The sequence below is a fragment of the Pogona vitticeps genome, chromosome 8, assembly GCF_051106095.1.
Source record: "Pogona vitticeps strain Pit_001003342236 chromosome 8, PviZW2.1, whole genome shotgun sequence".
NCBI classification, from domain to species: Eukaryota; Metazoa; Chordata; class Lepidosauria; order Squamata; family Agamidae; genus Pogona; species Pogona vitticeps.
In genome coordinates, this window is record NC_135790.1 from 1475241 (window position 1) to 1486082 (window position 10842).

General features: G+C 48.7%; 1 protein-coding gene across 4 annotated transcripts in view; it reads left to right on the top strand.

Annotated features, from left to right (window-relative positions):
• GFPT1 (glutamine--fructose-6-phosphate transaminase 1) overlaps nucleotides 1-10576 on the top strand; it is a 33615-nt gene extending 23039 nt beyond the window's left edge. For 2 of the 4 annotated variants that reach the window (XM_072978883.2, XM_020780155.3), the window contains 6 exons: nucleotides 28-188; nucleotides 4052-4166; nucleotides 5744-5871; nucleotides 6597-6764; nucleotides 7155-7316; nucleotides 8591-10576. In XM_072978883.2, the coding sequence (XP_072834984.2) occupies nucleotides 28-188; nucleotides 4052-4166; nucleotides 5744-5871; nucleotides 6597-6764; nucleotides 7155-7316; nucleotides 8591-8635 (779 nt within the window). In that variant the 3' untranslated portion in view covers nucleotides 8636-10576. The remainder of the gene's footprint in view (nucleotides 1-27; nucleotides 189-4051; nucleotides 4167-5743; nucleotides 5872-6596; nucleotides 6765-7154; nucleotides 7317-8590) is intronic. The other 2 variants (XM_072978884.2, XM_020780156.3) reach the window with 1 other exon arrangement.
• The last annotated feature ends 266 nt before the right edge of the window (nucleotides 10577-10842 follow it).

Consider the following 10842-nt stretch of genomic DNA (forward strand, 5'->3'; position numbering starts at 1 on the left):
GACCATGGCTGTATCACTCTTTCTCAGCAGGCGAGACGGCCGACACACTGATGGCCCTTCGGTACTGTAAGGAGAGAGGAGCCCTCACCGTGGGAATCACAAACATGGTTGGCAGCTCTATATCTCGGGAGACGGACTGCGGGGTTCACATCAATGCCGGGCCAGAGATTGGGGTGGCCAGCACAAAGGTGAGCCGGGGGGGGGGGCTTGCCTTGCCTCAAGGAGGCATTCATCCTGCTTTGTATCAGAGGTCCTCAGCATTTGATTTGGGAGTGTTTGTGCCTTGTAATAGGTTTACCTTCCTCTGAATCCCATATACAAGTACATGTGGAATTTGGTATTTTTAAAATGAAGTAGGCTTTCTTTCACAGACAGATGAAATGACAGGGAGGGGCCCATGACCTGTGCCCCTGCTTTATCTCCCCAGTAGTCAGGATACATGAGAAAATACCCTCCTTTCATATTCTCCCTGCAAGAACCAAGAACCAAGCACTTTTGAGGAGAGAAACCTGATAAATACTCTGGTTTATCTTCAGATCCTATACATCTTTCAGAGAAACTTGATAAATGAATTGCAGATACATATCCTATCTGGGCAGAAACGCAATCTGGATCTGCCATATCCAAAACAAGTACTTAGCTGTGCACCTCCCTGATTCTTTGGAACAGGAAAAAAAAAAGGGGGGGGGGAAGATGTATAGAACAGAATTGATTACGAGCTGGGAGACTGAGCCCAAGGCTTCTGTTTAAATGGATGGCCCCAGTTTTATTGAACTTCTCAGTGTTCCACATATCTGTTCACAGCCTTGTATATATCAACATTAATGTATAGTTCATGCAGCCATCAATGTATATCTCAGTCGGATGACAGCTGGGGCTCCAGAACAGAATTGTCTGTATATATGAACGTCTTACATTGACATAAATTTTGCAGTATGTATGTTATATATTAAACAGATGTCCCTGCATTAATGATCTGTTGGTGCAAAAAAAATGAGGGGGAGTGTATAAGGTTATTTCCCTTGTAATCCTTCTCCCTGAGCTCTTTGTTGCCTTTTCCCATATTATTTGATGTTTTAAATGGCATCCAATAAATTTTGCTTAGGCAAACCATATTGTGTCAGGAGCAAAAGGTGATGGTGTTATGGGCACTGCAGGGGTAAGCCCGGGTGTGTCAGAGGAAGGGGCCGAGAGCCATGACCTGGGGGAGCAGGGAGCCCATGGAGAGGTGGGCGGAAGGTTGGTGTAGATCCATCAGCTGTTCTAGGTAGAGTTTTGCCTTTGGCTGGAAGAGAAGGACTGTGTTCACCGAAAGAGACAGAAGGAAGCAGAGTGCCATCATGGTAACCCTAGTAGATGACACGGCGATATCAGGATGTGGAGGAGCAGGGAGGCCATTGTGTGAGAAGGTTGTGGGTTGCTCCCAAATTGCACCTCCTCTTCCAGTTCAGAGAACTCTGGGACCTACTCATGGGCTGCTCCCAGGAAGCGTTTGGATGCCCGCTGGTCCAGGAGGGTGTGGCCGGGCTCTCCCCTCCCTCCCCAGGCAGCCGCCTGTCTCCTCTACCCAGTTCTCTCCACCCTCAGAGAAAGAGAGAGAGACTCTGGGGTGAGTTTACCTATTAATAAACTCATCCTCAAGGGGGTCGAGCCTTTTCCTCCCCTTCCTCCTCATGCTTTTAAGGAGGCCTTTCACCAGAGGGAAGCCTTGGTCCTGATCCCTCTGCTCAGGCATCCGTTGCCTCCTGTAGGAGAAGTAGGGGTAAAACTGAGCTAGCCAGAGTGGGGTGAGCTCACTTGTTGGCACAAGTGGGACACCGGGTTCATGGCATTCACAGCCCGAGTTATTTCGGTCTGCATACATTCTTCTGGAAATATGTGCATTGCTTTCCATGAAGAAAATGTATAAACTGTCAGACTGGGTCTCTAGGGAGGCCTTAGGAGATTTGGGGGGGGAGAGGGTGAGCTAATCCAAGACCAGACCCCGTTCCTCTCTCCTGCAGCGGTGTGGGAAACTTCTGAGGGGTGATGGGCATCAAGCAGGCAGGGATCCTTCCTCTGAGGCAGGCAGGGGGGAATTCATGGATCTCCTGCTCTTTCTAGCCTACAGCATCAGTCCCAGTGAGCATGCTCTGTGGCCGGGGACGATGGGAGCTGGAGTAGAAGAAGGCCTGAAAGGCCACCCTTTCCCATCCCATCAGGACTGGGTTGAAGTAGGGAGCTTGAAGGTGGAAACCTGATTCTGGGAGCAGTTGCTCTCTGTGGCTTCGTGGCAGAATCAACTCCACAGCCACTGTGGGCCTGCTGGCAGCTCAGAAGAACCTGGGTGTGGGTTTCAGAGGTTGTGGGTGACCTCCTGATGAGGCCCCATGAGCAACCTTTCCCCTCCCAGATTTGGAGAGGGACCATCCTCTTCAGATCTGAGAGTGCAGGTGCCCTAGGCACTTCTTGTCCTCTGGCGAAGAAGGTGGCCATTCCTCCTTTCTCTTGGTGCTCTCTGTATGCTGCCTCTTCTGAAGGACCAGGGCACATGGAGTTCAGTCCTCATAGAGCTCAGGAACACTGCTTCTTGGGCACAACTCCCAGAATCCTTCGGGCAGCGTGGCCAAGGAACGGTAGCCCAAATTCAGAGTAACCTTTCATAGCTTGGGATTCTCATTCATTTATGTTCAAGGATTGGTTTGTTCCTTGGCTCTGGTCTCTAACTTCTCCTTGGCTTTCCCTTCCATTTTCTGTGGGGATGGGAAAACCTGTTCTTCAGTGTTAGGGGCTTCATTTGGCTTGAATACCTCCATGTGTTGGCCCTGCCCCAAGATGAACAGATGTTACCCATTGCATTCATCTCCCATGGGAGATTGCATTTCTGGAGCATGTAATCACCAGTTTGCATAAGAAGTAGAAGTTAACCGTACTTGCTTGGGAAAATGGTCTTTGCTGATAAAGCGAAAAGGCAGCTTGTGGAACCAGATGGAATGGCAGCCCCAAACGAGAGATCATTGCTGTGCTTAATTGCTGCTGTGGGTTTGCAGGAATCGAGCCTTCTAGTTTGAGTAGAGTTGGGATACCAAGCATTTCTTATGCCCTTGCTTGATAGCGTCTAGCGCTCTAGATAAAGGGATGTTTTCCCATTCGGCAGACAGACTTGGTCGCTGTCTGGACAGAGCATAGATCTGCATGTCTCTAAAACCCAACGGACGTCTTCCCTTTCCCACCTCTCCAGTCTCCTCTGCTTCCATTTCTGTTTTGCAACAAGGCTGGCCCATGGCCCTCATTCATCCCACTAAGACCACCAATGCAGCTCTGAGGGATTCTGTTCCCCCCCCCCAAAAAAAATCCCTGTTGGGGGCAGCTCTGTCAGTCTGTTGCAGACGAAACAGCACAGAACTATGTGGCACCTAAAAGACTTAGAACTTGGCAAAAGCTTTGGTGACTTATTCTTCACTCCCTCAGATGTTAAGACAAAGTAGGCTGCAGCCCACCAGAGCTTCTGCCAAATTACAGTGGACCCTCTACTTAAGGAATTAATCCGTATTGGAATGGTGGCTGCAAGTCGAAAAGTCTGTAGGTCGAATCTCCATTGACCTACAATGCATTGAAAACTGATTAATCCCATAACCAGCGGTTTTTATTCTATTTTTGTTCCATTTTGGGTTTTTTCTGGTCTGTAAGTCGATTCTCCGGCTGCAAGTCGAATCTAAATTTTGCAGCCAGAGAAGTCTGTAACTCGAAAAGTCTGTAAGTCGAGCCGTCTGTAAGTCGAGGGTCGACTGTAAACATCTTGGTTACTCTGGTGTCTCAGAATTTTTCATTGAGCTTTTGTCCCCTTTCACACCAGATTACAGCATTATTATTTTAAAGTCAGATCACCGTGGATCAGAAAAACTCTGCTAGCGTTCATTCCCCCAAGAAAGCACTGGACAGTTCAGCATTTAGGACATCTGAAACTCCATCCTCCTCCTCCTGGGAGTCTTTTAAGCATCTGTTTTAGGAAGTCTGAGGCCTTTCAGCAAACAGTGCAAATTATTCACAGCGACTTCCTATTTTTCCGTAGGCCTATACAAGCCAGTTTGTGTCCCTAGTGATGTTTGCACTCATGATGTGCGACGACAGGATTTCCATGCAAGAAAGGCGGAAGGAAATCATGCGAGGCCTCAAGTTATTGCCAGGTATGTAGAGCTTTTACACACACACACACACACACACACACACACACACACACACACACACACACACACACACACACACACACACACACACACACACACACACACACACACACACACACACACACACACAGACAGACAGACAGACAGACAGACAGACAGACAGACAGACAGACAGACAGACAGACAGACAGACAGACAGACAGACAGAGTGAGATTCTTTGGAGGAAGGAAAATATCAAAACAGGTGTGGGATTCAGGTGCTTTTTGTCCAGGACAGTGTGATGTGATTGCAAAAAAGGCAAATGCTATTTTAGGATGGATTAACAGAAATCTGGTCTCCCAAATCCTGTGAGGTATTGGTCCTCCTCTATTCGGCACTGGTTAGGCCTCATCTAGAGTCCTGTGCCCAGTTCTTGACATCACACTTTAAGAAGGATGCTGACAAACTGGAACAAGCTCAGAGGAGGGCAACAAAGGCCACCAGCAAAGCCTTAGAAGGAAAGAACTGGGCATGTTTAGCCTTGGGGAAAAGAAGACGGAGGGGAGCTAGGAGAGCACTCTTCAAAGACTGGAAAGGTTGTCCTGCAGAGGAGGGGGCCGGGTCTGTTAGATCCGTCAGAGCAGTATGACAATGGGACCCATGACTTTGGGAGGTGGCGAGCACACCAACCCTGGACCACCCTCTGCCAAATCAGCTTTCATTTTGGTTCCTGCCTTGAGCAGGGGGGTTGGACTCGATGGCCTCAGAGGCCCCTTCCAGTTCCATGATTCTAGGACCAGGTGTTCTTCAGTGTCATGAAATAAGGCCGGGATTTGTGGTCAAGGCGCCCAATTACCTTGCCGAAAACAGGGGCTTGAGATTTCATGACTGTCCTGGGAACTTGGCCTTACTCTGGCTCATCCTCTGATCCCAGAAAAAGATGCTGCCCTGATGCTTGCAAAGAAGCAGGGTCGTATGAGGATACTGGGATGAGTCTCCCTGCTTCTGCCCTCCCTGCTCCCGGGTGGTGTAGCTCCAGGCTGCAGCCGGTGGGTGAGGAGCTGGCCAGGTGCTGGACCTCCCTGTCTAAGTCTCCAGTTCCAGCAGCCTCTTAATTTTTTAGTATATGTATACGAAATCGCTGTTTTATCAGTTTATGGAGCCATCCACCCTGGAAGCACTCTTTTGATTTGTCCTTTGCTGGACAGGATGATGATTGTGAAGCGGAGGTCGTGGTCCTGTCAAGTTCCTGTAGCTGGCTGCATTTGCATAGTACACCAAGATAGAATATTGCCGATGCCTACCTTTAGGGATGGTGCAGAAGGATTGCTCCCGCTTGGCTCCTGCGGCCAGCAGGAACGACCAAAGTAACCAGAAATGAACCTGGATGGAAAGCTTAGAGGAATTTTCTGAAACCCTGACTTGTTCAAAGAGATACAGGGCAGGAGTTCCACTTTGGACTAAACTTTTCTACGTTGAAAAGTGTGTTTAAAACAAAGGCAGCTGCCCCCTAATGATCCAGCTGCCCCCTAATGATCCAGTTCATGTCTGCACTTGCATGTTTTAAATATTGTCCCCCTTTTGCTCCTCACGGTAGACTTGATCAAAGAAGTGCTGAGCATGGATGATGAGATCCAGAAACTGGCGACCGAGCTTTACCACCAGAAGTCAGTCCTCATCATGGGTCGTGGATATCACTACGCAACATGCCTGGAAGGTGCTCTGGTAGGGAGCCGCCTTTTCCTTTCATAACAGATCCGGGGCTATGTCTGTGCCATAGGACTGAGGGCCAAATCCACTCAGAAAGTGGTGGAGATGTTTTTTAGAAGCAAATGCTTACTTTCTTGGCACCTTGAACAGTGGAACAGAGCAAAGTTTGGCAAACACTTGTACTCTAGATCCGTGGTTCCCAACCAGGGGTCCCCAGATGTTCTTGGACTACAACTCCCAGAAATCCTGGCCAGCAGAGCTAGTAGTGCAAACATCTGTGAAATTTAGTCCAAGAACATCTGGAGACCCAAGGTTGGGAACCACTGCTGTAGAGGGCAGCACGTAGGATTTCTCAAGATACTCTGGGAGTAACAAATGGGGGAATCGAACTCCCAACCTCTGGCTCCACAGCCAGAGACCTAGACCACTGAGCTATGCTATTTCTCCTCCTCCCCCACGTGGTGTCTCAGACTTGCTATACAGATGCAGGAAGAGGGAAAGCAGGCGATGAGGGGGGGGGCGTTCTGCAACAAGGTGAAACTTTGGAGGAGGAGAGGCCTTGGCCCATCAATTTCCTAATCACAGTCATCGTCTGCCCTCTTCCTCCTCCTCCCTCATGGCATACACCCTGTTCCTTCCTGGCTAATAACAGTTTTCTACAAGCTAAGAGAGCCTCTTTGTTCCAGACCTGGATTGCACTAGCGTAGGGCTGAGCTAACACACAGCTCGTTTCTCCCTAGAAAATCAAAGAGATCACCTACATGCATTCGGAAGGCATTCTGGCTGGCGAGCTGAAGCACGGGCCCCTCGCCTTGGTGGATAAGCTGATGCCGGTGATCATGATCATCATGAGGGACAACACCTACACCAAGTGCCAGAACGCCCTGCAGCAAGTGATAGCGCGGCAGGTGAGCGAGCGAGGAAGCGGGGAGGTGTCCCTGGAATCACAGAAGTGGATAGATGGGTAGATGAACTGTCACGGTGGACTCCTTGCTGAATTGCTCACGAGACAATAGAAAGTTAAAGAGCTTTCTAGAAATAAGAGTGGGTTTCTTAATGAGGTGACTGCAGCTATTACTTAGATACAAGAATTTTGTTGTTGGTAAAAGGAACGGGTTTTCAAAGTAGGAAAAGGCAGTGGGATCATGGCTTTCTTCTAGCAGGGCCATCTGGCTTTATTTCTTTGATTTAAAACCCAAAAAACTGTGGACGGTTTGAGTTTCCCAGGCATGTGAAAGGCCTTTTCTGTATCCCCTCTCCTCTTTCACCTTGTTTCCTCAAACTGGTCCTTCTTCCAGGGGCGGCCCGTTGTGATTTGTGACAAGGAAGACATTGAGACCATCAAGAACAACAAGCGAACCATCAAAGTCCCCCACACGGTGGACTGCCTGCAGGGGATTCTGAGCGTTATCCCATTACAACTGCTGGCTTTCCACCTGGCCGTTCTCAGAGGCTATGATGTAAGTGCTGCTCTTTAAAAACACTTCTCTTCCTTCCTGTCTCAGAAGCGAGGTGGAGAATGTATTTTCCTCTTGACAGAGAGGCTTTGAGTTGGGGGTGGGTGGGGAAGGATGTTGGGCCGAGGGCCAAATTCTCTCAGGCCCCACTGGAGCAACTCCTGGTCCTAGAATGAGGTCGGGGAGGGAGCCCCACCCCCCCATCCTGACCTGCCGTCATCATCCTTTAGCCTTTCTTTATGGAGGGAGAGGGAAATCACTCTGTCCTGCGTGGAGGAAGAGGCTGTCCAGCAGCTGCTGGCTTTGCCCTTCCTGTGCACAAAGTTAGCTTAGGTCTCCAGCTGCGGCGCCAGAGGCTGGGAGTTCGATTCCCGCACTGGGCTTCCTCGAGAGGGGCTGGACTCCGTGATCCAGAAGGTCCCCTCCAGCTATGCAGTCCTAAGATGGTTATTTGGGGAGGGTTTTGTTTCCTGCGCTACAGACACTCCCACAGACATCTTTGCTCTTTCCCCCTCTGCTCCTGGTCTCCTGAGAAAAGAGAAGGGAACTCGGCTGGCCTCTGCCAGAGGGGCGCTTCTCAGCACGGGCCGAGGACACGCTTGCCTGGCCTCCTCCCTTGTTCTCCATGAAAAGGGCAAGGTTGGGACAGGGCCCAGTGTAGACACAGCCACTGCCTAGAAGAACCGCTCCCTTGGTCACGAGAGGAGGATTCAGCCCAGTTCAGATCGTCTTTGCTCAGGGTCACCCCAAGCCAAATTGGAGCAGGGGATTTAGCCCTAAGGGGCCTGTGCCTTAGGTGGGGTGCTTGGCGGGGTCCAAAGACAATCCCTTGCTTTTGAAAAGAAAGAAAGAAAGAAAGAAAGAGAAGCCCAGTTGAAGAAAGGCCTTGCTGGGCTAACAAGTGCCAAAACTGAGGGTTGGTCATCACTGCCAACCAGAGCCTTGTGCTTTGACCAAAGGAGACATGCATTTGAACAGCCGGAGTGTATGTGTGTGGGGTGTCATTGCAGTGAACTGGAACCCTGGTCATCCTGCCAGGTGTAAGTAAGACAGTTACGGGGCGTCTTCACAAGTGATGGGAGCCTGTAGCTCTTTCATTTAACCTGGGCATTCTGATGGTTTGACGGACCTGGTTTGAGCACAAATGCCATATTAAGCAGCTTGTGGACCATGTTTTTTAATAAGGCTGTCCATCTAATAAGCCTTGTAGCATGCTTTTCTCTGAAGTTTACATACACACACACACATATATATTAAAATCCTTTTTTTCCTTCCAGGTTGATTTTCCGAGGAACCTGGCCAAATCTGTTACAGTTGAATAGGATAGTTTGTCGTTAATTCAGTGGCAGATGTTAACAAGAGACTCTCTTTTTGTGGTACTGGAAGTTGTTGATTTTAAAAATCCTCCCTTTCCTCAAATCTTATTCCATATGTAGACAAGGATCTTTATAATTTGTTGTGTTTGTGGCCGTGTTGAATCCGTGGGGTACGTCAATAGCATTGTTAAGTGGCAACATTTCAAAGTACAATTTATTTTTCCTCTTTAAAAGCCATCGTCTTTGTCCCTGCTCTCGTGTGATTGTTTCAGGCCTCCCAGGTGCTAAACCATTTCATCCCCTAATGATCAGTGGTAAGACCTTTTTTAAAAAGTAACCACAAATGAGGGTAGATAAAGAACCTTGAAGAACCTTAGGCTGTGGGTTGCCACAGACGATGTTCTTTTTCCCTTTGCAAAAAGACTTTGGATCCACTGAGGATTGACTGTTGTCCGGTGGAGGCGTACGATTCTCCCAGCAATGAAGGCCTGTCCAGTTTGTGGGAGGGAGCACCATAACCATCACCCTCGCTGAACGGGTCAGCAACCCTGGGATGTTGCTGACTTTTTCAACCAACTCCATTCTTTGTGGCTGTTGTGACTGCACAAGCCCCTTCTGCTTGGGAGACTGGTGTCATGCCTTCATCATTTTTCCAACGGCAGAAAAAAATGCAAACAGCCTGAAACTAGGAAGGTGCCTTGCTCACTCGGTCCTTCAGGACCTAGATCAGTCATTCCTCCAGATGTTGTAGTGTTCAGCCCTCGGCTGGGTCGCTGAGGCTTCTAGAACTGCAGAACATCTGGAGGGTCATAGATAGAGAATGACATGCCGGGGTGGAGGGCCCGTTCTTGCATGCAGCCTTTTAATGTGGTGAGGTTGCCATGAAGTGTCTTAATTGTGCCATCTTCATTGGGGTAACAAAAACCAGCCATCACCTAGAGAAGGTAAGTGTTGGTTTTCAAGAGTCTTCTTTCATAAAATGGTGAAGCCGCATGTCACTGGGTGAAGGGGCAGCTGGGAGAAAGTCGATCTGTGTGTGGCTGAGAGGATACCCATGGGGTTCGCCGTTAGAAATAACCAATGTTATTTCTAGCAACTGCTTCGCACGGCAAGATCAGAGACGGTGGACTCCATTTTATGCTGGGCCATGGCACTTGCATTACTTCTGCCTCCCCAAATTTGAATGTCTGTGTGTGGTGGGCTCCAAGAGGAGATGAAGACATTTGCTGAGCCTCCAGCGAGTGCATGTAGTGGCCGTGGGAGGCTAGGCTGCTGGTTTCCACCATCTGTGAACTGGGAGTGATCCTAATCTGTGGGGACGTTTGATAAAACTAATACTGAGCCAGGGAGTATGTGTGTGTTGGTGGTGGAGGAGGAGGAAGAGCCTCTGTCCGTTGGAAGAGAGAGCCTGAGTCTAATCTGTGGAGCAGGTTAGTGAAATTAATACTGAGCCAAAAAGGAAGGGGTGGGTGGTTGGTCTGTGAAAGCTTTGGTGTGTTGGAAGATAAGAAAGAGAGCGAGCCAAGAACCTACCTTTCTTCTTATATTCTTTTTGGGAGAGAGGAAGAGAGCAGCCGGGCATGAATGGTTCACCACAGTGGTCTTGGGTGCTTTTCTCTTGGCCAGCGTTCCCTCCAACTCCTTATACTCATAGTCCTCCCCCAACCCCACATGGCCGCTGCTGGCCTGAGCTTGAAGATATCAAAGCAAAATGTGCACGTTTTGTGTGTGTGTGTAAAAAACTGGAACATTTTGATAACTCAGTCCTTCTCTGCTCATTTCCTTTGGAATGTACTTCTTCAGCTTGTCTTTGTTTATGGGACCACTCTGTAGATCGGGTTTTGCTGTGCATTCCGCACCCTGTCAAATTCTGTTGTTTAGGTTGTTATTTCTGCGCCTTCTTTTTTTGTATCTTGCTTTTTGAATAAAAACAAGTACCCAACCTGATCATGACCTGGCTTAGATGTCCTTGATCTTTAGCAGTCTTCTCCTTAACACAAGCAAAGCCACAGATGCCTAGTTCATGCATCAAAGTGGGGAGCAGGAAGAGCTGTTGACTTGTTTTTTTTTTTTTTTTTTTTTGCTTACCTATATCCATGGGGACAGCTTCCCGCTTCCCTTTTCTTGTAAACAGAATATACAAAGCCAGAGCTCGGATCAATTCTTTAATGACATTAAAATTGACAGAATAATGACTGTATCTAAAACTGACT